Raw genomic sequence first — 24902 nt, 5'->3', positions numbered from 1 at the left:
TGTGGAGGGAGGATATTACCACACACACAACAGTGGAGTCTCCATTCACCCCTTCATCAGTGTGGAGGGAGGATATTACCACACACACAACAGTGGAGTCTACATTCACCCCTTCATCAGTGTGGAGGGAGGATATTACCACACACAACAGTGGAGTCTGACTTTTTTAACCACACACGCATATACAAAAACAAAAAGTAGGTAAAAAGGTGGCTAAACAGAGAGGCTAAGCTTGCCAGAGCCTAGCCTATCTGGCGAACAATGCTGTCTGATTGGTTCAGAGACAGCAGGCCTGTGGTTAAGCATCAGGCCCTTAGATGGTATTTCACGCTACATGGTGCAAAGGTTTCCTCACGTCCTCATCTCCTCCCTCCTCACCCTTGCTGTCATTGGACGGCGGGACGAAGTGGGTCAGCTGGATGCAGTCCTCCAGGTAGTACCGCACACACACACACACACACCTTGTCAATCAAAATCAAATTATTTTCATATTTTTCTTGATACATTTTGGGACCGATAAGGTGCTGTGATTTTTGTAGTTTCCCAGATTATCAGTCTCTTCAATTTTGATTAAAAAAAAATTTGAGGACGCAAATATCTGCTGACCTTCTCCCCGAAGTCGAAGAAGGGCGAGGGGAAGGTCATGTCCTGGCTGCTGAAGGACAGTCGACGGAGGTCTTGTGGATGAGGGCGTCGCATCATTCCGGGGTCAGGATCCTCCGCTTCTCCATGTGGAAGCACCCGTTGGGGTAGGAGCCCAAAGGTCAACAGGCTGACCACCACATCCAGACCGTTGTCTGCCCCCTCCGCGTTCAACATCCTGCTCATCAGACCCTCTGATAAACACACACATGGTTCTCAGGTTAGACACACGTCATACGATGACCGATTACCAACATTTCAGACCGACTACCTGAAGACTAAAACTCCATCCGCAGGCCAAATGTCGATGAAATGCAAGAAAAGCAACAGAGCCACGATGTCTGTGGATGCAGGGGTTTGACTCAGGGCAGAGCAAGCAGGGGCTGGGGGGAATAGGAATCCATTCATGGGAGAATCGGGACTCTTTGATTAAGCGATATTTGATTGAGCAACGTTGTCAGATTGACACAAATCAGTACCTTCCTATAGAGTGCGCTCTATAGGAAGGTACTGATTTGTGTCTATCTATGGACAATCGTCCATTTGCATTGAGGACCTGTAGAACAGAAACCACCACGTAAACCTTCCGAAAAGATTGAAATGTCTTACCACAATATTTACAGAATCTCAGTATTCATACAACGGCTTTTCATATCGCATCGTCCCGGCTGATTCCAGACCCTAGAAGAGACTGCGGTGGGCGGGGCAAGGGGGGATGTGAACCAATCACCTTCAGGGAAGCCAGAGATGGTGAGGATGTCCTCCAGCTGGACCTTGGCCTCCAGGGTCATCCTCAGGGTGGACGTGTTGAGGCGCTTCTGCTCACAGAAGTTCCTCACCGTTACACATACACACACGCACGCACACACACACACACACTCACACACACACACACACACACACACACACACACACACACACACACACACACACACACACACACACACACACACACCAGAAGTGAAGACTAGAATAGAGTTGATTTCTAAAATTGATGGTTTGGTCATGTGATGTTTAATTCAAACCACATCGTATAACATTTATAGCGCCTAGAAGGGCTGCAATAGTAACTAGGGCCCCATCCTATTATTCCCCCTAGCCCTAGATTCGAGCCCTAGCCCTAGAAGTTGTGCGTTCCCTCGGAGGGGTAGGGTGATCCAATACTTAGGGGCAAGAGAGAGGGCCTATTTCCCCTTAAAGTCCCTTGGCAACTCGCCAGCTCGGTACCTCACTTACAGCCAAGGGAGTATCACGTATGACCCAGGACACGTTGAGAACTCAGCAAGCGGCTGTTTTTCCATGTTTTTCTCAAACTGTTATACATTATGTTAAATTATTTATCCGTAGACTGGATTTAACTGTACGATCTGAATGTGTAGGTTGTCTTATTTTCGACACAAGGGTGACAAGGGTTTTCAAACGTGAATGAAAATAGTAGTAGGCTCCTTCCTGTAGTGTAGACACGTCGGTGCTGCGCGTGACGTAGGGGAGCACGATCACTACGCTAATTTGCATAATATTAATTATAGTGGTGTCACATTTCATAGGGAACGATCTTCACTATCACTTCACTCTTTACTGTGGAGGGAAGTGTTCTCGTTAAGGGGAGAGGAATGGGACAGGGCCTAGTACTCATCTAACGAAGCAAGGATCAACAATATAAAGTCACTTGTTAAAATAGTAACAGGTAACTGTTGGAAGAGCGACGAGTAACTTCAATACGAGCACTAGTAACTCAAATGAGTTTGGCTTCTGGACGCAGTGTTCAAACATAGATACAGAATAGACGGGAATGAGCGCTGGTGGTGGGGAACAGGACGCTCACTTGAAGAGGCCTCCCATGATCATCATCCCCTCCCCCCTCCCCCTCTTCCTCCTCCACCACCACCTCCACCGCTTCCTCCTCCTTCTTCACCTCCTTGTCCCCCTCCTCCTCTCCCCCTCCCCCTCCTCTATGATATGTAAACGAGCGGTTATGGTGGGAGCAGGACGCTCCCTTGAAGATGCCTCCCATGACCATCATCTCCCCCAGGCGGGGCTCCACAGTTGGCCACGGGGCGTCCCACAGAGGGCAGCTCGTCGTTGCTGTCCACAGCGTCCACTTCTGGTGGACCAACCCCAAGGAAACATCAACAATCCCCACAGTAAGTAAGTAAGTAAAATCCATTTATAAGGCACATTTAAAAACTGTTTTCATTGGCCAAAGTGCTGTACATGGTGCAACCAAAGGCATATAATAGAACACAGGCCACCTTATATAGGTGGCCTGTTTTCAGACACTGGGTCAAAACCCAAAGTATATACACAGTCAATACAAAGACACATTCAGAAACATCATGACCGGGTTTCTTACCTGCAAGAGTCGATGACGTACACCGCGTCGTTGAGGGTGATGCTGGTCTCTGCGATGTTGGCGGACAGGACGACCTGCAGGAGGCAGGGAACAACAACAGGAGATGGACCGGCAAGGGTGGATTCCAGGCATCTGGGCAGGCAGAGGAGCACACGGGGTGGATGGCAGGCAGCTACGGGGTTGGTGATCCTGGGGCGAGGACAACGCAGAGATTTAAAGGTCCCATGACATGCCACCAGGTGTGGTGTGATTAGCCGTTACAAGCCGTTTTGGAAATCGGCCCCTTATGACATCACAGGTGGGCGTGTCCACCTAGATGTGTGCTGGATAGATCAGTATACCAGCCTACCCAGTGGACTGCAGCAAACGTTGTTCATCTCTCCGTCACACATCTAGGTGGACACGCCCACTTGTGATGTCGGAAGATTGTTTCTTTGTGTTCTGTTGGGAACAACAAGTCAACATTCTTCCCTTTAGTTAAAGTCTCCAGTCACCCCTTCATCAGTGGGGAGGGAGGATATTACCACACACACACAACAATGGAGTCTCCATTCACCCCTTCATCAGTGTGTGGAGAGGTTATTTCCACACACACAACAGTGGAGTCTGAACACATACGCATATACTAAAACAAAAGTAAGTAATCTGGTGGGCTATATACACACACACACGCTCACATACACACATTAACATACGCACAGACACATTACAGAGTTACAATTATGTTTATTGATTTAATCTAGAAATATCGCTGAAGTTCCTTCCTTCATGAAACATAGATAATATAACTGTCATCAGAGTTAGTGAGGAGCTTCTACTGCTAACCCTCCAACGTGTTTCAGGACATGAGTTTAACTTATCTAAATCATTTGTAGTTCAAGTTATGCGAGGGCGCACCATCAGTGAGGATTGATTCAACACCAGTAAGACACCAGTGAGACACCAGTGGGACACCAGTGAGACACCAGTGGGACACCAGTAAGACACCAGGGGGACACCAGTGAGACACCAGTGGGACACCAGTAAGACACCAGTGGGACACCATGCAGTGAGACACCAGGGGGACACCAGTGAGACACCAGTGGGACACCAGTGGGACACCAGTGAGACACCAGTAAGACACCAGTGGGACACCAGTGGGACACCAGTGAGACACCAGTGGGACACCAGTGGGACACCAGTGAGACACCAGTAAGACACCAGTGGGACACCAGTAAGACACCAGTGAGACACCAGTGAGACACCAGTGGGACACCAGTAAGACACCAGTAGGACACCAGTGAGACACCATTGGGACACCAGTGAGCCGTTCTGCCATTCTCCCAGAACAAACAAAGGACTGAGGCCTCCTCAGTGCTGCCCCTGCTGGCCGGACCTCCACACTGCAGTCATGTCCAGTAGATAGACGATAGCCCAGAGCAGAGGGTCGCGCCCTCATTCTCACCGCTTCCCTGATCCTCACCCCTGAGAGGGTCCTAAACGCTGGGCCTTCTCTTTAGTCCTGGGGGGCTCTCCCTCACAGCAGAGGGGTCCTAAACGCTGGGCCTTCTCTTTAGTCCTGGGGGGCTCTCCCTCACAGCAGAGGGCTCCTAAACGCTGGGCCTTCTCTTTAGTCCTGGGGGGCTCTCCCTCACAGCAGAGGGGTCCTAAACGCTGAGCCTTCTCTTTAGTCCTGGGGGGCTCTCCCTCACAGCAGAGGGGTCCTAAATGCTGGGCCTTCTCTTTAGTCCTGGGGGGCCCTCCCTCACAGTAGAGGGGCTGCTCAAAACCCCGGGGGCTGACTGACCTCTGTTCAGGATGGTGAGGCCCCCCCCCCCCCTCACTGCTCCTTCAAGGGCCCCTAACTGGGCTCCTAATGGATGCTGTTGATTCTGCTTTGGTTTGGTTTGTTTGAATATTCTCCTCGATTAAACTTGTCAAAGTTCCGTTCTGTATTTGATGTAATCAATAAAAGGTTGTTTGTGCTTTAACCAAGTACGACCCCTAGAGGGCAGTGTTTCTAGTGTCTTCATTTACACTGAATGAGAAGTTGATTGGGTGTAGGCATGGCATGACACAGTCGGCAGTGGCGAAGCTAGACCTTTTTTGGCTGTGCTCAAGCCCACCCAAAACTTGCCTTAGCCCACCCTAGCGTTTCCTCATTTACACAAGCAATGAGAGGATGGATGCTGTAATGAACAGGCTCAAATGGGCTAGTGAAATCGAGCGCAACCTTCCTGCAGGAATCTCTAACCTCTGATTGGTGGGTGGGAGTCTCCTGTTTGACAAAACCAAAAATACAGCACGAGCGCACCTAACATAGTTTCTGCTGTTTTGTCTGTCAAAGAGGCTAGCTAGTCTTTATCAGAAAATCCACGATTTCCAGCTGTGTTATACCATGACTTGGTAATAATAATACAAATAATTTTAAAACCTTGACATAATCTGTCAGATGTATTCAATGACAGTTGAGCACAAGGCGATTCTATCTATGCCTCTTCTTGAATTGCCTCATGTTTTAGTCGGCAGAGCCTTGTAATGCGGCGTAGCATGGTAAGCATGATAAGGAGCAAGGAGCAGAAAAAGTTGACATGGGGCCATGGGGGCTAATTTTCAGTTGAAAAAAAACGCTGGCATTAGTTTATCAGCTGAGGGCGTATTCATTGCCATAACAACGTGAGCTAATCAACAACTACCACATGTTCTAATACTAGAGCATTAGAACATGTTTACTCAGGCAAACGCCCTGAAATGGTATGTCTCGCTTCTAAACACTTATTTGGTGAACACCTAAATCTCTTTATTCCCTTCTTTCCTTGCATTTGTGCTTCTATATTTCCATTCAACACGGGCAGCACACGATTCGTCACGGAAAAGATAAGGTACCGTTTCCTGAGTTCTTGTTTTCTTACGAGATGTATTCTCACTATATTAATTTATTCTTACTAAATGAATCTGTTTCCAGTCCAAGCTCAGTGTTTCCATGTTTGTGGTGTAAAAGAGGTTTAATGAAGGAGTATGCGTCAGAACATCAGTAACTAGTTTCACCGTGTTGAGGGCGATTATATACGGATCCTCTGGTACGGGAACGGGACAGAAAAGTTTGTTTGTATTGTGGACTTTTATTCTGTAGGGAGGTCAGTTCGGTCAGAGTTTCATCGGTAACATTAGTTAATAATTGATGGCTTGGAACTGTCGGATCTTAGGGCATAGTGATAGAGAGAGTGTTTGTGTGTGCAGGGACGTCCCTAGGAATTCTGGCCCCCCTGACAGAATTCAGTTGCCCCCCCCCCTCACATTTTATAATCATTAAATATTGGGTTAGACTGGGTCAAAGTTGGGTAGTCAAAAATGAATAACAACTGTATAACAACATGATAAACCTACCTACTTACCTAGGCTACTTTGTACACTAGATAGTTAGTTAGTATTTAGTTACACATTTACCTGGGTTGTAGTTACTATAGACAGAAATAGGCTAATAGACTGAGACAGTGCTGCTTCTACTTAGACTGTCCTCCTTCTCCCCTTCTTCTATTTCAACCTCACTGGTTTCTTCTGTGGGATCATCATGGCTTGAAGAGGGCCCTGACTCTAAGATACATCATATAATTCAGAATATGTCTCATAATTATCTGAACATATTAAACAATGTTGTCAACTGTCTATTTGATTGGATTGAGCTGGGCATGACTAAATATGTATTTGTATGTTTTCATTTGCTGCATTAGCCTACAATAAATAGCAGCTATTTATCTAAGGGTAGACTACTTAATAATTTTAGCTGACTTAAAATTCGAAAGTCAGCTAAAATGTAAGTATCCTTAGTTTAATGTCTGCTAATATTGTAATGCAGCCAATCAAAATATTCAAAATCTGTTTACATAAATGTTATTATCATGCTGGCAAGCAGTATGGTATGTTAATCATCGCATTATCTCCATTTATACCATGGTCTGGGTGAATACTCGATTCTGATTGGCTGGAGGGTGTAGGTTAAAAAGTGTTAATTTACACCTTGGAAAGACGTTGACCCTATGAAGACCCTATGGCCACGTTGCTTGGCAACGCCTGCATACGGGAGATATTAATAGTCTGCCCGATTTGTAAAAATAATGTAGGCTTTTTGTAGATAGGTAGGCTATTGGATTATATCATGTGAATGGTAATGCAAACAATCTTTTCAGTTTTATCATCAGTGCAGGCTGTAATTATTTTTAGCTACAGTAGCGCTAGCTGCTAGGCTAGTCTTTTTATCAGGTTGTTGGGAAAGTGTAGAGGAAGGAATATACCTTTCTTGGTAAAAAACTGCGTGACGAACTGTCGACCGCTTTGGGCTCTTTCCTCTCTCTCTTTCCTCCCCTGATAACCTGACTTCTTAATTTCACCGACCGGGATACACACAAACTGACTTTAGACTGCTAGTTTAAGACACTAGCAGTCTGCACTTGCTTCACAACGATCTGCTTGGCTGCTACTTTGCTCTGCAGTAGCGTTGGGCTGTACCAAATAATGACAAATGAGAGGGGTGATAATAGGGTGAAAACTTTCTAATGATTTTGTAAAAATGGAGAAACAAACCACAACAAAACAAGGCAACAAACCACCTTAATTTGATGATTTAATCCGAAAAATATAACTTTTTCTTTTTTTTTGCATATACTTTTAATAATACCACCAGTGTCCTCTGGGGCGCCCCCGTCAGTGCTGCGCCCCTGGAATCATCCTAATTTACCCCCACCCCCTAAGGACGTCCCTGTGTGTGTTTGTGTCTGGGTGTGGGTGGGTGGGTGGGTGATCTAGAAGATCATAGAGAGTGATTTAGAGTGTAGCTCTAGACAGAGTGAGTGATAGAGTTTGTGATCCAGACATAGGTTGTGATAGAGTGTGTAGTTCTAGACAGAGGGACGGATAGTATGTGTATGTCAGACAGGAGGAGGATAGGAAGTCTTCACTGAAGTCATTTCATGTTTGGTACTTAAAGTGAATCCAGAGAAACAATATGTAATTGTGTTTGTGTCCAGGTCTCCAGTCTGCTATGGATGAGGAGAGAGAGGAGGGGGCTCCTACCTCTAAAACCACTCTGTCTGGGAAACATGGCCACCAGAGCAAAGCTAAGAGGTAAGAAGAGGATCTCTCTGTCTGTGACTGTTGTCCTTCTCAGAGCTCAGCACTGATATCTCATGACTCCATCATCAGTCTTAGTAAAAGCTGTGTGTGTGTTGTGTTGAAGCCCAGGGCAGCGGGAGAGAGCAGACTCCCCTGGACCCAGCTGTGTCTCCTTGAAGAGTGACTGCTCTATGGATGATCCTCATAACTTTAGAGATGGAAATCAGTCTATTAAGAAGAGGTGAGGATTTATCAGATATTATACAACTATATCTATCAGACAATCTTTAATCATGGTTCTTGTTTTTTTTAGAAGAGTCCAGCAGGAGAGAGCAGACTCCCCTGGACCCAGCTGTGTCTTCTTGAAGAGCGACTGGTCTATAGATTGTCCTCCTGACCTTAAAGATGGACGCCCCTCCAGAGAGGAAGGGTAAGGATTTGTCAAAGATTATAAAACTACAGCATCTATCAAACATCCATAAATCCTGGTTATTGTTTTTCTATAAGATTCCAGAAGGAGAGAGCGGACTCCCCTGGACCCAGCTGTGTCTCCTTGAAGAGCGACCGGTCTATGGATCGTCCTCCTGACCTTAAAGATGGACGCCCCTCCAGAGAGGAGAGGTAGGAGTTTCCAACAAACTACTTGTTTTACTGACTGATATTTACAATTCAGGAAATATTTTTATTAAAAAGATACTGTTTGTTTGTGTGTGTGTGTGTGTGTGTGTGTGTGTGTGTGTGTGTGTGTGTGTGTGTGTGTGTGTGTGTGTGTGTGTGTGTGTGTGTGTGTGTGTGTGCGCGTGCTTGCGTTCTCTCCACAGGCGACCCCAGGAGAGGTCAAAGGTTACCAGTGCTCAGTCTGTACAGCAGCATCAAGCAGAGCTGATCAAGGTGTGTAAATGAAAAACTACATTTGACTTCAGCTCTAGACAGGGGTGACCTAAGGGGGGGGGGGGGGGGGGGGGGGGGGGGGGTAGTATAGTCTACATTTTTCACCTCTCTCTCTTTATTGCATGGTTCAGTCTTGCGTGGATCCAGTTTTCAGCACAGAGTCTTCCACTCGTTGCGCTTACTAGCAGAACTGTCAGTAGTTTGACACGTCGTTGTTGAGGTAGAGGGAGGAAAAGGTCATCCAGTTTATACAAAGAAAGGTTTTAATTATTCACCTTCCTGTGGTGCCCATTATCACAGAGCTACCTAGTGAATCATATAATCTTATATTAATGAAATAGTTCTTCATCAAACATGAAATTCATGAATATGAATCAATGAATGAGGTAGACAGGTGGATGTACCAGGAAACTGTTTACTGAGGCCTACACAAATTTTCTTCTACTTATCAACTATACAGCCAGGGTATGTCTGTGAATACTGACCCCTAGTGGTGAAAAGTAATGGCAGAGTATGAAGACAGTCTGTGTCTTTTCTGTCCCATTTTACTGAGATGTTTAGAGCCAGTGTAACATTACTGGCATCTGACAAACTTTGGGAACAGATTGACCAAAATGTAAAGCACCACTGAATTTCATGAATTTCTCAAGAGGAAAGCCTTTTGCCAGAACAGCAACAGTAATGAGAGATGCCACTCATGTATAGGGCTGGGATAAACGATTATTTTTAAAAAAATTCGATGCATCGATTAATCTAACGATTAATTTTTTCAGTTTGATTCGATTATCGATTATCTCCCCATTCATTGACTAATAGCAATTGATACATGTTAATTTACATATCTGAATGAAAAAAACATAAATTCCTTAACATTGCAATACATGTTTATTGCCTTTTAAATTCCAAAATAAAAGTGCAAAGTAATGCATTCTTAGAATTCTACGTTGCTCGGTCATCTGGAGCTGCTCCCGGGTGGCGCCTCTTCAGGTGCTGGTGCATTGCCGTGGTGCTAGAATGGAAAGTCATCTCAATTTTGCAAAGACGACATATCACGGAATCGTTTCCTTTTACATTAAAGAATTCCCATACTTTAGAGGAACGAGTAGGTGGCGCCTTGCACTTATGATAGTCTGAGGAGCCGCTCGCGTTGCTACTACGCTCCGGCGCCGCCATCTTCGTTTTTGGTTTTTCGAATCGACGCGCATTTTTCGCATCGACGTAATTTATGCGTCGATGTCATCGATTACGTGGACGCGTTGTCCCAGCCTTACTCATGTACCTCTGACATTCATACATCAATGGTCAATGACAGCAGGCTAAGTGTTGGGTAATTAGCAGTACGCTACACTAGAGCTAGTCTATCAATCTATGGGTGGTCAAATGGATTTTCTAGGCTGGTGGGTGGTCTAGGTTGGAGGCCCAATATATTATTTGATAAGGCCCACAATATCTAGTGGTGCCCCTGGCTCTACATGGGCAATAAAAGCATCTCTTGTGGAGCTTATAGTCTCCAGCTTTCCCTCTTTAGACCAGGGAGACATTAATCTAGGACAGATGCTTCTGAGGTCCTCAGTTAGTTCAAAGTAAAGTTCTCCTTGATGTTTGTTCTGTTCCAGAGGGCTGAGGAGAACGCACACGCTTTTCTAGACAAGGAGCTGAAGAAGCTCTGGAGGGATCTCTTCTCAGATTACCCACAATGCTCAGAGAGTCAGAGGGAGAAGGAGGAGGAGGATGGTAAGAACGAGGAGCAGAGGAGGCGTGCCATAGAGGGAGTGGTAGACATCACAAAGCTCTGCCTGATGGAGATGAACCAGGAGGAACTGGCCGACAAGCTGGGGAGTGGTAAGATACTCATATATAGGTTAAATGGTTTGATCCAGATATGTAGGGTCATTGTCGGGGTATCAGATTGAATGGTTTGATCCAGATATGTAGGGTTATTGTGGGGTTATCAGCTTAAAGAATTTTAAACATTAAACTGCAGATCAACAGCAGAATAACTCAGTGGAAGAGATGCACCACTATCTTGTCATGTCAGTTTAGCAAGTCACTGATACCACTGATACTCAACAACGACAGCACTACTAATAAAGTTATAAGATCCATATAAATTAGAATTTTATGATATTCTTTTCTTTACACCAGAAATATTGCTTGGAAATATGAATGGTATGTTTCTGCTGGTTTGTTATTTAGGAGCTGTTGCGGTCCAGTGGCAACATGAACTCAAGGCTCATCTGAAGAAGAAGTTCCACTGTGTGTTTGAGGGAATCGCTAGAGCAGGAGAGCAGAGACCTCTGAATGAGATCTACACAGAGCTCTTCATCACAGAGAGAGGCAGTGGTGAAGTCAACAAGGAACACGAGGTCAGACTGATTGAAAAGGCATCCAGGAAAACAGCCAATGAGGAAGTACCAATCAGATGTGAAGACATCTTTAAACCTTTACCTGGACAAGATAAACCGATCAGAACAATGATGACAACCGGAGTGGCCGGCATTGGTAAAACTGTCTTAACACACAAGTTCACTCTGGACTGGGCAGAAGGCAAAGCCAACCAAGACATAGACTTCGCATTTCTCCTCACTTTCAGAGAGCTGAATTTACTGAAAGGGAAAGAGTTTAGCTTACTGGAACTTCTTAATCAGTTTTCTGTTGTAACCAAAGAATCAGGAATCTACAGATACGACCATGACCAAGTAGTCTTCATCTTGGATGGTCTGGATGAGTGTCGACTTCCTCTGGACTTCCAGAACAACCCGATCTGGACGGATGTCACCAAGCCGACCTCAGTGGACGTGCTGCTGACAAACATCATCAGGGGAGTCCTGCTTCCCTCTGCCCGCATCTGGATAACCACACGCCCTGCCGCAGCCAATCAGATCCCTGCTCAGTGTGTTGACATGGTGACCGAGGTGAGAGGGTTCACCGACCCACAGAAGGAGGAGTACTTCAGAAAGAGATTCAGAGAGGGGACACTGGCCAGCACAATCATCTCTCACGTCAAGAAATCTCGAAGCCTCCACATCATGTGTCACATCCCAGTCTTCTGTTGGATCACTGCTACAGTTCTAGAGGACTTCTTCAAAACATCCCAGAGAGGAGAAGAGGTGCCCAAGACCGTGACTCAGATGTACAGCCACTTCCTGAGGGTTCAGTCTATACAGGGGGATATGAAGTATCATGGGGGAGCTGAAACAGATCCACACTGGAGTTCAGAGAGCAGGGAGGTCATTGTTTCTCTGGGGAAACTGGCTTTTAACCAGCTGGAGAAAGGCCAGCTGATCTTCTACGAGGCAGACTTGGCAGAGTGTGACATCGATATCAGAGCAGCTTCAGTGTACTCAGGAGTATTCACCCAGATCTTTAAAAAGGAGTATGTGCTGTACCAGGACAGGATGTTCTGCTTCGTCCATCTGAGCATCCAGGAGTTTCTGGCTGCCCTTTATGTCTTTCTGTCCTACATCAACATTGGTGTCAACCTTCTCTCAGAAGAACATCCAACCTCCGGGGAAGCTGAACTCCTCCTCCTCTACCAGAGTGCGGTGGACAAGGCCTTACAGAGTGAGAACGGACACCTGGACTTGTTCCTCCGCTTCCTCCTGGGCCTCTCTCTAGAGACCAATCAGATGCTCCTACAAGGTCTGCTGGGACCAAGAGGAAGTAAATTACTGAGCAATCTAACAAAAAATGTTTCACCGGGGCAGACAGGGAGGAGGTCACAAATCAATACCCAAATAGTCCATTACATCAAGGAGAAGATAGGTGGAGATCTCTCTCAAGAGAGAAGCATCAATCTGTTCCACTGTCTGAATGAGCTGAATGACAGTTCTCTATTGGAGGAGATCCAACAGTACCTGTCATCAGGAAGACTCTCCACAGAATCTCTCTCCTCTGCTCAGTGGTCAGCTCTGGTCTTCATCGTACTGACATCAGAAGAGCAGCTGGACGTGTTTTACCTGAAGAAATACTCTGCTTCTGACGAGGGTCTTCTGGGGCTGCTGCCACTGATCAAAGCCTCCAAAACATCTCTGTAGGTTCACTCATAAGATGCATTAACAATACAGCACTATACATAATACTAGAATATAAAAGTTGTAGTAAATTTAAAAACATCTCTGACGGTGCACTAAGCAGATGTATTGCAATGCAATAGAAAATACATAATACTAGAATACAAAAGTTATAATAACATGCAACATATATCTGTAGGCATACTTATAACATTTTTTACGATACACACTATATACATAATTCTATAAAAGTAATATTATGATACAGTTTTCTGTTATAGCATTTTTGTTAGTACCAACATTGTACACCTAATATGTAACTACCATTTAAAGATCTAATGTATAATCATTTGTTCAACTATCAGAAAAGTCTTATAAAACATTTAATCACGGTTTTCAACATGTTCTGTTTTTTTGTGTGAAGGCTGAACAGCTGTAAGCTGTCAGAGAGATGCTGTAAAGCTTTGGCCTCAGTTCTCAGCTCCAACTCCTCTACTCTGAGTGAGCTGGACCTGAGTTCCAATCGTCTGCTGGATTCAGGAGTGAAGCTGCTCTCTGCTGGACTGGGGAGTCCACACTGTACACTGGAAACTCTCAGGTCAGTTTTACTAAATGCAACAGTTGCACCACAAGGTTCAGTTTCAGAAGACTTTTAACTACTGCCCCCTAGTTTGAGAATCACACCTAAATGACGTCAAACTATATCAGATAATAACTCAGTACCTTTGATGACCACATGTATTAGAGTGGTGCCATTGGACATATTACACCTTGTTGTTTATGTGGGGAAATGAAAGTTGAAAAGTTATCCAAGAGTTGCCAGAGAGTTGACAGAGTCAACAACAACATAATTTATGGCAGCAATTTAAAATTCCAAAAATAAATGTGCAGCCGAAATGTACCAATCAAATGACACGTCCCAAGGCAACCCTCTCACAAGGCATATCATTAAATCAAATTATTCCATTGGTCTTGTGTGGGAGGTCGCTTTCGAGCAGCACTTAATATCTCCCTCTGATTTTAATGGAACAATCGTGGTTGGTCCTCGTATTGATTAATGACAGAAGACATACTGTAAACGAATCATGCTGAGAAAAGCGGGTGTCGGAGAATTTCAGCATGCGTTTTTTATTGCGATTGTTTGCCATAAAGCACTGTAGGCTCTTCGGTGAGGCTGTTTTGAAGTTCATTATTAATTGGACCTTGTCTAGACAGTAACGAACATCCCTGACCTTAGTGGAGTGCACATGGAGAGCGTGGTTTCTGCAGTGAACGTAGACTGCTGCGGGATACTGCTGTGATGCGTGCCTGAACCCTGCGTGCTTTCCCGCTTACATTACCAGCACCATCATAAGGCGTTTTTACACTGCCATACATATTTACATATTTTGCATATGCCATCTTATGCACGCCTTTTTCACGGCACGATCCACGCGTTAACACTACCCAAGGTAAATTGCCTGCTTGAGCTAGCACCCCAATTTAGTTAATTTCGTCAGCAAAATAAAGAATATGTTGGCGTTTTTGCACTTGTAAATAGCTAATCGCGTTTGTAGCCTACACTGACGTGAACTCATTTTTGCATGCGGGTGACTTCATTCATAAAAAAAATAAAACATTCGGGAGTATGCAAATTATTCTAAAGAGGTCTAAACTCTGTGCGCAGCCCCGCCTTCTCCAGTGAACCAAGAAAGCCGTGACGGACGGGGGATTTGACCCCCTCGGTTTTACACAGGAAACTTGGGATAAGACGGTGAAGTAGCCGGGCATGCCAAGCTGCGACTGAACCGGCTTGGCAGCGTAAAAAGGCCTATACATCATCCTGCCCAACTATATGGGCAGGATCTAGACCAAGCTCTTCTAATCGGGTCAGCAATAGCCGTGTGTCAATGCCCAGCCTCTGCCTTTGACTGATAATGAATGTATGGAACGTTGCATTTTTAATGTTTACACCAAAGATTCTAGACTAGAGAGTGCCCGCCAATCAATGAAACCTTATAAGGAATCAGATAAAGTCTGCTCTCTTTGCTGAGCAAAGCATGTTTCAGAAATCAGCACATTAAGATAAATGTAGTTGTCACACAAGCTGTTTTAGATTTTTGTAACATGGAATTGTTTCAGGGGGGAAAATGCCTCGAAAAAATATACGCACAGTGCATTCAAGATTAGGACTGACAAAGCATATGTCAGCCCAGGCCTAATCAATTGTGTTGCAATATCTTCGGCATTCATATTATTGCAGTCTATTCTTTTCGTAGGATACTCTGTTGTTAGCCTTGATGGAGTCATATTTGAACCTCATTTCCTGTGAAATTCCTGCGTCTCCCCATCCGATAGAGCCCATTTCAGCACCGTGTCAGTGAACAGTTTCAAGCCTACAAACGTTGTTAGAGCATAACACGCGCGTCCATGTTAAGAGCAGTTTCAGGAAACGCTCAAAAGAAATTTATGAAGCTTCGCAAAATCCTTTGTGAGAATGATCGTACAAGCTTGGATCCATCGTTATCGGGAAACGGGGCCCAGGTTAGCAGTTACACAATACACGCAAGACCCAGAGAGTTGCCTTTTGTTTTACACACACACACACACACACACACACACACACACACACACACACACACACACACACACACACACACACACACACACACGACTCCCTTGGTGGCGGTGCTGTCACGTTAAAATTGTACCGGGGGCGAAAATTGTACCGGCCTACGTCATCAGTTGTTTACATCTTGACAACCTGCCTGGCAACAGACGAAGCGATCGTCTGTTGCCGGGCAGGTTGCAAAAAACATTCGGCTCATGTTTCCAAAAGACGAAATAACATAATACAGATAACGGATCGTTAGATAACACTTGTTTTTACTTTATATTTGTATTGTATTTAATTGTTTAATCGAATAGCAACAGACGACGCGATCGTCTGTTGCCGGGAAACGGGCGATCGCGTCAAATGACGTAGGACGCGAATGTTCAAGAACCCTCCTACGTCATTTGACGCGAACGCCCGTTTCCCGGCAACAGACGATCGCGTCGTCTGTTGCTATTCGATTAAACAATTAAATACAATGCAAATATAAAGTAAAAAAAAGTGTTATCTAGCGATCCGTTATCTGTATTATGTTATTTCGTCTTTTGGAAACATGAGCCGAATGTTTTTTGCAACCTGCCCGGCAACAGACGATCGCTTCGTCTGTTGCCAGGCAGGTTGTCAAGATGTAAACAACTGATGACGTAGGTGACAGTGCCGCTTCCCCCCGAGCCTCCCAGGATCCTTTGCGGCACCCGGACACGGTGACCAAGGCCGTGATCACAACAGTATAATTTACAAAAGAATAATGTATCATGATTTTTATATGACTATCAGAAAAGAAAAGTTTCTGATAGCTAACTATCAGAAAAGTCGTCTATAACATTAAATCAGGGTTCCTAACATGTTCTGTTTATTGTGTGTGCAGGCTGATTGGCTGTGATCTGTCAGAGAGATGCTGTGAAGCTCTGGCCTCAGTTCTCAACTCCAACTCTTCTCGTCTGAGAGTGCTGGACCTGAGTAACAATGATCTGCAGGATTCAGGAGTGAAGCTGCTCTCTGCTGGACTGGGGAGTCCACACTGTACACTGGAAACTCTCAGGTCAGTTTTACTCAATGTGCAAACCTTCAAAGCACAAGGATCTATATTAGAGTACAAAAAAAACTACAATAAAGACATTTAATCTACAGATTTAAGGCCATAAAGTAAAAATTCACAACCCTAAATAATTACAAGAATAACTCAACATATTTATATCGTTGTTGCCATGACAGTATAAGTTGTATGTTATATAAGTACAGTTGACTATTTTTTATTATTCTTATTCTACCATTCACATGTAGTCAGGCTTTTTTTAAAGCCTATTATTAGCGTTTAAATCTAAAAAAATTGGCATAACTTGTCTTTCAATTACGGAAAATGTTAAAGACATAAACACAGTAACATGATCTTTTTATTTTGTGTGTGAAGGCTGACTGGCTGTCATCTGTCAGAGAGATGCTGTGAAGCTCTGGCCTCAGTTCTCAGCTCCAACTCCTCTACTCTGAGAGAGCTGGACCTGAGTACCAATGATCTGGAGGATTCAGGAGTGAAGCTGCTCTCTGCTGGACTGGGGAGTCCACACTGTACACTGGAAACTCTCAGGTCAGGGTTAGGGTTAAATGTGTCTTTGGGTTTGTTTAATAGTAAGGGATGATCCAGGACTAGGTGGGCTGTGATCGAAAAGAACAGACGACACGTGTCTAAAGCCCAGTTCAGACCAAAGATTAGCCTCGCAACGACTTGCAACTCGCAACTCCTTCCAACTCCTTGCGACGAGACGGGCTGCAACGTTCTAAAAGTGGGACAGTTCAAACTGCTGCAAAAAATCGAAATGGCTGCTGCAGCCGCCAATTTTTTCATGGCTACAAATGGCTGAATTCTTTTTTCAAAAAATCAAATTCGAAGTTCGTTTGTTTATTAATATTAATATTCAAATATATTCGAATATTTAGTAATAATATTTTGACCATTAAATTCCTTCAGTAAGTCCTGGATTGGGCTTCGCTAGGTTTGTTTACCGGCTTTGCTATGGTTACCGGTCTTCCAACGGTTTATTAGGTTTCTAATAAATCGCTGTCTGATCAATACTTCATTCACATTCAGAGTCAACGCCCTACTATGTGATAGAATTATTACTTGATGCAAATAATTCTAGCTGGCTCAGCCAAAGTTTATCAGATGGCGGCTTATTTTGGCTTATACCATTATTGTATGGCGGCGGCTGAAATTCCAAATGGCGGCGCAAATGGCGGCGCAAATGGACGCGCCTGGCAGCGGCTTCGGGGTCTACTTGAGCTAGCACCCCAATTTACCCTGCCGGACCCTGCACACACATTTAGGGTCCGGGAGGTTTATTGGGTTTCATTCTGATGTAAATGCGACGGGTCAGCGGTTCCGGGGTGGGGGGCTTGGGTAGAGGTGTTGCTGCGCTGTCTCCACAGAGACAACCCAGCGATATCATCATGAGCAGTTCTAACTGGAGAATAAGTGACACCGCGAGCTGCTGATCACGTAAGCGCATTATTTCCCGCTTTTGTCTGGAAATATGTTGGTGTTTTGGCACTAAATAGTTAATCGCGTTTGCAGCCTACACTCTACGTGAACTCATTCTTGCATGCGGGTGTCTTCCTTCATAAAAAAATCAAAACATTCAGGAGTATGCAAATGATTCTTAAGAGCTCTAGACCCCGTGCGCATCCCATCCCGCCTTCTCCAGTGACCCATGGTAGGGGGATTTGACCCCATCGGTTTTACACGGGAAACTTGAGATAAGACGGTGAAATCGCCGGGTGTACCAAGCTGTGACCGTACCGGCTTGTTAGTGTAAAAAAGCCTGATAAGGAGAGGACGGCGAGTTAGAAAGCCGAGAATTTGAAGCCTAATCAGGCCTACTTCAGGCCTATTCAGCAGCATAAACAGGGTGCCTACGCCATTCTTTGTAACGAGATTTCTATTTGCAAAAACTGTTGGTTTATTTTTATTGATCCCCTTCGAGAATTTGTGTTTTAAGGGGGGGGGGACTAGGCTATATTCTCGCCTTCCTACTTTGTAAAAGGCATTGCAGGCCTGTTGCTTTTGGGCCGATACTGTGCCCATTCCTTGATTCGTTCTGCCGCAGCACTCCAAACAATTAATTTCGTTCCAATGTTCGTCCAATCTACTCCAATAGTTGTCCTGCATTGAGTTTAATCCAACTCTGATGAATATATGGTCCAGTTTTAAATTTCAAGAATATTTATACATTCCCAGGGCATGTTAAATGAGTGCATGCCATGCCACTCAGAACACACTTGTAAAATGCAGTCGTCAATTGATGGAATGGTTTATTTCATACATCATCACGAACAAAATTTGTAATTAATCAAATCAATTACAGATAAATAATACTGAAATGGCACTTTTTGGTTGAACACATTTGAACTAAATAATTACGATCCCCCAATATTGACCTGAAGATGGAGCCACTGATTGGTAGACTGTCGGAATGGCAGTAGGCCTACTAAAAGGTGTCTGAATGCGGGCATGTGGGAATGGCCGCATGTAACCATAACAAAGTTTATAGCTAACATGTACTGTGGACAGTACGGGACCGGGACAGAGTAAGGCCGTGATGTACAAGTTGTTCTGTGGTGTGTCCTTATTGGCTGAAGAGAAATAGGTACGTCGTTGTGTTCTAAAACTTGACCTGGCGATTTGACACAAAACACTTTGACTAATTTAAGAGAGAGGAAAATAAATCTAGCGGTCCGGAGCAAGTATTGACAGAGACTTTATTGCTACCCACAAATCAGCATCAATAAAGGCCCATGGTTTGCAAAGCACTGGCGGTCAACGGATCGCGGCTTCCTCTTTATTCACACACACAAAACAGTTTCTTTGTTTGAGGTTTCCGCCCACAATCAATCATAAATTCGTCGAACCAAATTGTCAATAAAATAATTTAGGACACCAGGCTGCGGTCAGCACGCATTAACCCCGTAGCTTCCTGCTCCTCTGGTGGGTTCCTTCCAACATGCGCCCTGACCCCAGACTCTGTGGCACCGTGTCAGGCCCTGGATCAGAATCCAGAGACGCTTTAAATGTTTTCTACCATTAGATATATAGGCCTAATATTATTCATGGTTTACCATAGAATATAATCATTAACCACAACTGCTGCAACTTTTCCCCGGCGAAGTTTCAAAACAGCCTTGTTACAAGTCGTTGCGAGGCGAATCTTTGGTCTGAGCTGGGCTAAAGATCCCCGACAGATTGAGCATCATTATTCATTTGTAGGCTGGGTTCAACATGCCAGTGGACCACAGATGGGAGAATGAGAGGCCAGAGGAGGAACAGAACTTTAGAGGACGAGGATTTCAGGAACATAAAAAAATATATGTTAGTTTGAAGGGTTGTTTATCTTTGCTGTCTTTTTTAGCTGCTAGTGTGTTATGAGTTAACAGGTTATTGTAGCTGACAGAACACTGGCCAGCTGATGTGAGGGTGAGGGGTTGCTGTCCTGTTAACTGCTAGCATGTTGTGTGTGTGTGTGTGTGTGTGTGTGTGTGTGTGTGTGTGTGTGTGTGTGTGTGTGTGTGTGTGTGTGTGTGTGTGTGTGTGTGTGTGTGTGTGTGTGTGTGTGTGTGTGTGCAGGTTGTCTGGCTGCCTGGTCACACAGGAAGGCGTTGCTTCTCTGGCTTCAGCCCTGAGCTCCAACCCCTCCCATCTGAGAGAGCTTGACCTGAGCTACAATCACCCAGGAGACTCAGGAGCTGCGCTGCTCTCTGCTGGACTGGAGGATCCACCCTGGAGACTGGACACTCTTAGGTATGGAGAGGACAGCTCACCATTCAGAGACAATGTCTCCTACAAGGATTCAACCCTCTGAAAAGTGATGAGACAGCAGATGATGAAGGTGAATGTTTCATGCTGCTCTCACTTTGTTTCCCCCCCAGTGTGGAGCACAGTGGAGTGTGGAGACTGAAACCAGCTCTAAAGAAGTGTAAGTGTCTGTTTGATTCATCACAATGCACACTAACGATTGAGAGGGAAAGTCCATCCACACAGCAGGAGGTGACGTCTGTTCATTCAGAAATCTGGGAATGAAGCTGATGACTGACATCATGTATCTTACATATATAAACATTAACATAATTGCTGTGATTATATCATGAGTGATGATTTTACAACATTAGACGTAACACCATAATAATCAGGATACTGTAAATCATAATTACATGTCTATTTTATATTCAAAAACTATTAAATTATACTATCATCTTGTCACTATTATAATAATTATCATTTTGTTTTAATTCTGGTCATCACATTAGCTATAGCACATAATAATCATATTAACATGTTTTGAATGATGCATGTGTTTCATCTTAGATTTCAATTAGAGCTGGTGATGCTGTTTATTTAATAATGATGAAGATGATGATGATAATTATAATTAATAATATTGGTTTAGCAGCCTAATCATGTTCCTCCCGTCAGATGCCTGTGAACTCACACTGGACCCAAACACAGCCCACAGACGACTCTCTCTGTCTGAGGACAGCAGGAAGGTGACGTGGGTTGAAGAGGACCAGTCGTATCCGGATCACCCAGAGAGGTTTGACGTCCAGCACCAGGTGTTGTGTAGAGAGGGTCCGACTGGCCGCTGTTACTGGGAGGTAGAGTGGGGAAGACGGGTTCATATAGGAGTGGCCTACAGAGGAATGACAAGGAGAGGAGCGGGTGATGACAGCAGGCTTGGATTGAACAACAAGTCCTGGAGTCTTATTTGTGATGACGATGCTGCTGCCTACAGTGCCTATCACAACGGTAGTAGAACAGACATACGTCTCCCCCCCCCTCACTCTAACAGAGTAGGAGTGTATCTGGACCAGCCCGCTGGCTCTCTGTCCTTCTACAGAGTGTCCCCAGGTGGAGGGGGGTCCTCAGACACACTGACACACATCCACACCTTCCAGGACACCTTCACCCAGGAGGTCCTCCTCCCTGGGGTTGGGTTACGTAAGCCTGGTTCCTCAGTGTCTCTGGGAGTGTCCTTTGTAGATACACAAGCACACAAAAAGACCCATGGCACGCACATGTGCGTGCCATGGGTCTTTTTGTGTGCCATGGGTCTTTGTGTGTCTTTGCGTGTGCTTGCACGCACATGTAGACAGTCATAAACACACCCAAACCAACAAACACATATGTACATAGAAATTAACACACACACACACAAACAAACACATCGCACTCTATAAACACAGACACACAAACGTATACAGACTTATTCCCTCACACACACACACACACACACACACACACACACACACACACACACACACACACACACACACACACACACACACACACACACACACACACACACACACACACACACACACACACGTACACAGACTTATTTACACAGACATGCACTCACACACACACATCGTTCATGGATCTAAACCCACAGCAGGTCTGTGTGCCGGTGGTAAGCAGCAGGTAACATCAGTGTCTCTCGTGGTTCATCTCTCAGCCCTCTCTGTGTTCAGCTGGGCTGCTGAGCGTCAGATTAGAGGGGGCCGCTTGGGTCTGGGGGGTCCTCACAGTCCTGACGTTGTTGAGGACCAGCTGTTGGGGGGACATTTGAATACCTGTGGACCCATGGACGTACCTGTAGTGCATCGGGTTGTTGAGCAGCAGCTGTTGGTGCTCTGAGGGGTCAACCCGTTCAGTGGAAGTACAACACTTTGTGATTGATTTAAATACTCCACTGTAGTCCAAATTATTCATTTTATTGGGCTTCTGAAAGGTTCAGCGTAAACCATGAAAAGGAAGATCTTTGGGTTAAGCAGGTTGTACAAAGATTTACTTTCTAATGTAAAATGTGTTTTAAATGTTGATTGATGGTACTTTATTTTGCTACAATATTTTATCTATTTTCAACATCGTATTAAAGGAACCCAAAATCAGTTTATATTTTGCCATGCCATGGACTGTGATTTAAAGCAGATGTAACAACATAATCCTAAATGATGATAAGCATTCTATGGGAAAGGGTAACGATGTTGTAAATTACTTTAAACGGAAGATAGTTTCTTTGTGTTCCTTTGGGAACAACAAGTCAACATGTTCAGTCATTAAAGATACCTGTTTATGATTTGTAATTGTTCATAAAGCATAATGTTAATAAACTACTCAGTGGGTCAACTGAACGTTCTCGTGTGTTCAGACGATTCTTCCCGTTAGTTCAGTTGAAATCCTCCAAGTCTTCTGGAGACGTTACCGCCAACCAGGGCTCTACACTAACTTTTTTTTTCAGGAGCACTCGTGCCCCTAAGTTAAAAAATGTAGGAGCACAGAAAAAAAAAATGGGGGCACAATAGATTTTTGTTGCAGAAATTGCACACACCAACAGCACCAACTTACTAAAGCAAAATTAAGACAAATAAATACTATAGACAAGATTACATTTAGGCTACACAAAACAGCACCAATTTCGGCTTCTACCGTACCAGGGTTATTGGGCTGGGTGCGATTTATATAGAAATCGGGACAGCGAGAATGCCTAGTGGACTTGATGTGTTTCATCACAGCATCGCGTTTCAGGTTAGGGTTCCCCGTTATAAACAGAGAGGAGCCTGCCATTGCCGATGGGGCTTCCTTACAAAATGTATAGAACATTTTCATGTTCTTAGCATCATAAACTAGCCACCCGAATTCCTTCAACCAGTCGGGGGTTGAATTTATAGACTTTATCGACTAAAGTAACAGCATTAACTTTCTCCATGCAGTCTATTCATAATATTGTAATGACCACGGAAGAGGCAGTGAATGAAGTATTGATTAGACAGCGATTTAGATAGTAATGTTGGACCCGGGATGTTCCCCGGGTCCTATTTTCCCCGAGCGGGGAACATAGACACACTCCCCTCTGATTGGTTCAGAGACAGGAGGCCTGTGGTTAAGCATCAGGCCCTTAGATGGTATTTCACGTTACATGGTACAGAGGTTTCCTTACGTCCTCATCTCCTCCCTCCTTATCCTTGCTGTCATTGGACGGCGGGACGAAGTGGGTCAGCTGGATGCACTCCTCCAGGTAGTACCACACACACACACACACACACACACACACACACACACACACACACACACACACACACACACACACACACACACACACACACACACACACACACACACACACACACACCCCTTGTCCATCAAATTCAAACCATTTTCATATTTTTATTGATCAATTTTGGGACCGATAATGTGCTGTGATTTTTGTAGTTTCCCAGATTATCAATCTCTTCAATTTTGATCAATTTTTTTCTGTTAATATACAATACAGATATTTTGTCATTTTGAGAACGCAAATACCTGCTGACCTTCTCCCCGAAGTCGAAGCAGGGCGAGGGGAAGGTCATGTCCTGGCTGCTGAAGGACAGTCGACGGAGGTCTTGTGGATGAGGGCGTCGCCTCATTCCGGGGTCAGGATCCTCCGCTTCTCTATGTAGAAGCACACGTTGGGGTAGGAGCCCAAAGGTCAACAGGCTGACCACCACATCCAGACCGTTGTCTCCGCGTTCAACACCCGGCTCATCAGACCCTCTGATAAACACACACATGGTTCTCAGGTTAGACACACGTCATACGATGACCAATTACCAACATTTCAGACCGACTATCTGAAGACTAAAACTCCATCCGCAGGCCAAATGTCGATGAAATGCAAGAAAAGCCACGATGTCTGGATGCAGGGGTTTGACTCAGGGCCGAGCAAGCAGGGGCTGGGGGAATAGGAATCCATTCATGGGAGAATCGGGACTCTTTGATTAAGCGATACTTGATTGGCCTCATCCTATTATTCCCCTAGCCCTAGATTTGAGCCCTAGCCCTAGAAGTTGTGCGTTCCCTCGGAGGGGTAGGGTGATCCAATACTTAGGGGCAAGAGAGAGGGCCTATTTCCCCTTAAAGTCCCTTGGCAGCTCGGTACCTCACTTACAGCCAAGGGAGTATCACGTGTGACCCAGGACACGTTGAGAACTTAGCAAGCGGCTATTTTTCCGTGTTTCTCAAACTGTTATACATTATGTTAAATTATTTATCCGTAGACTGGATTTAACTGTACGATCTGAATGTGTAGGTTGTCTTATTTTCGACACAAGGGTGACATTTTCAAACGTGAATGAAAATAGTAGTAGGCACCTTCCTGTAGTGTAGACACGTCACACACACACACACACACACACACAGACCCCCCCCCCCCCCCAGTAGCGTGTTTGATGTCGGGTGTTGGTGTGTTAGCATTCAGACCGCCAGCCCACCACCTCATCTTTGAGATTACAATTCATT

At 44.8% G+C, this 24902-nt stretch overlaps 1 protein-coding gene across 1 annotated transcript; it reads left to right on the top strand.

Moving 5' to 3' along the window:
* The first annotated feature begins 10278 nt into the window (after positions 1-10278).
* Positions 10279-21826, top strand: LOC115538210 (NACHT, LRR and PYD domains-containing protein 3-like). The gene is made up of 7 exons (XM_030349874.1): positions 10279-10708; positions 11171-13007; positions 16449-16622; positions 16992-17165; positions 20196-20369; positions 20498-20544; positions 21042-21826. Exons 1-7 carry the CDS (start codon positions 10573-10575, stop codon positions 21722-21724), a joined length of 3225 nt encoding a protein of 1074 aa, XP_030205734.1. The 5' UTR covers positions 10279-10572; the 3' UTR covers positions 21725-21826.
* Positions 21827-24902: the final 3076 nt, after the last annotated feature.

This window comes from Gadus morhua, unplaced genomic scaffold (genome assembly GCF_902167405.1).
Source record: "Gadus morhua unplaced genomic scaffold, gadMor3.0, whole genome shotgun sequence".
Lineage (NCBI taxonomy): Eukaryota > Metazoa > Chordata > Actinopteri > Gadiformes > Gadidae > Gadus > Gadus morhua.
Note: the sequence above shows the minus strand (reverse complement) of the source record. Positions and strands in the feature narration are given on the sequence as shown.

What these genes read in the sequence shown, in the direction of transcription:
- LOC115538210 (XM_030349874.1), top strand. Translation starts at nt 10,573, where the DNA reads ATGTTTGTTCTGTTCCAGAGGGCTGAGGAGAACGCACACGCTTTTCTA. An exon ending in TGTACACTGGAAACTCTCAG is followed by an intron (nt 16,623 to 16,991) that starts GTCAGTTTTACT and finishes TTGTGTGTGAAG; the next exon opens with GCTGACTGGCTGTCATCTGT. An exon ending in GAAACCAGCTCTAAAGAAGT is followed by an intron (nt 20,545 to 21,041) that starts GTAAGTGTCTGT and finishes TCCTCCCGTCAG; the next exon opens with ATGCCTGTGAACTCACACTG.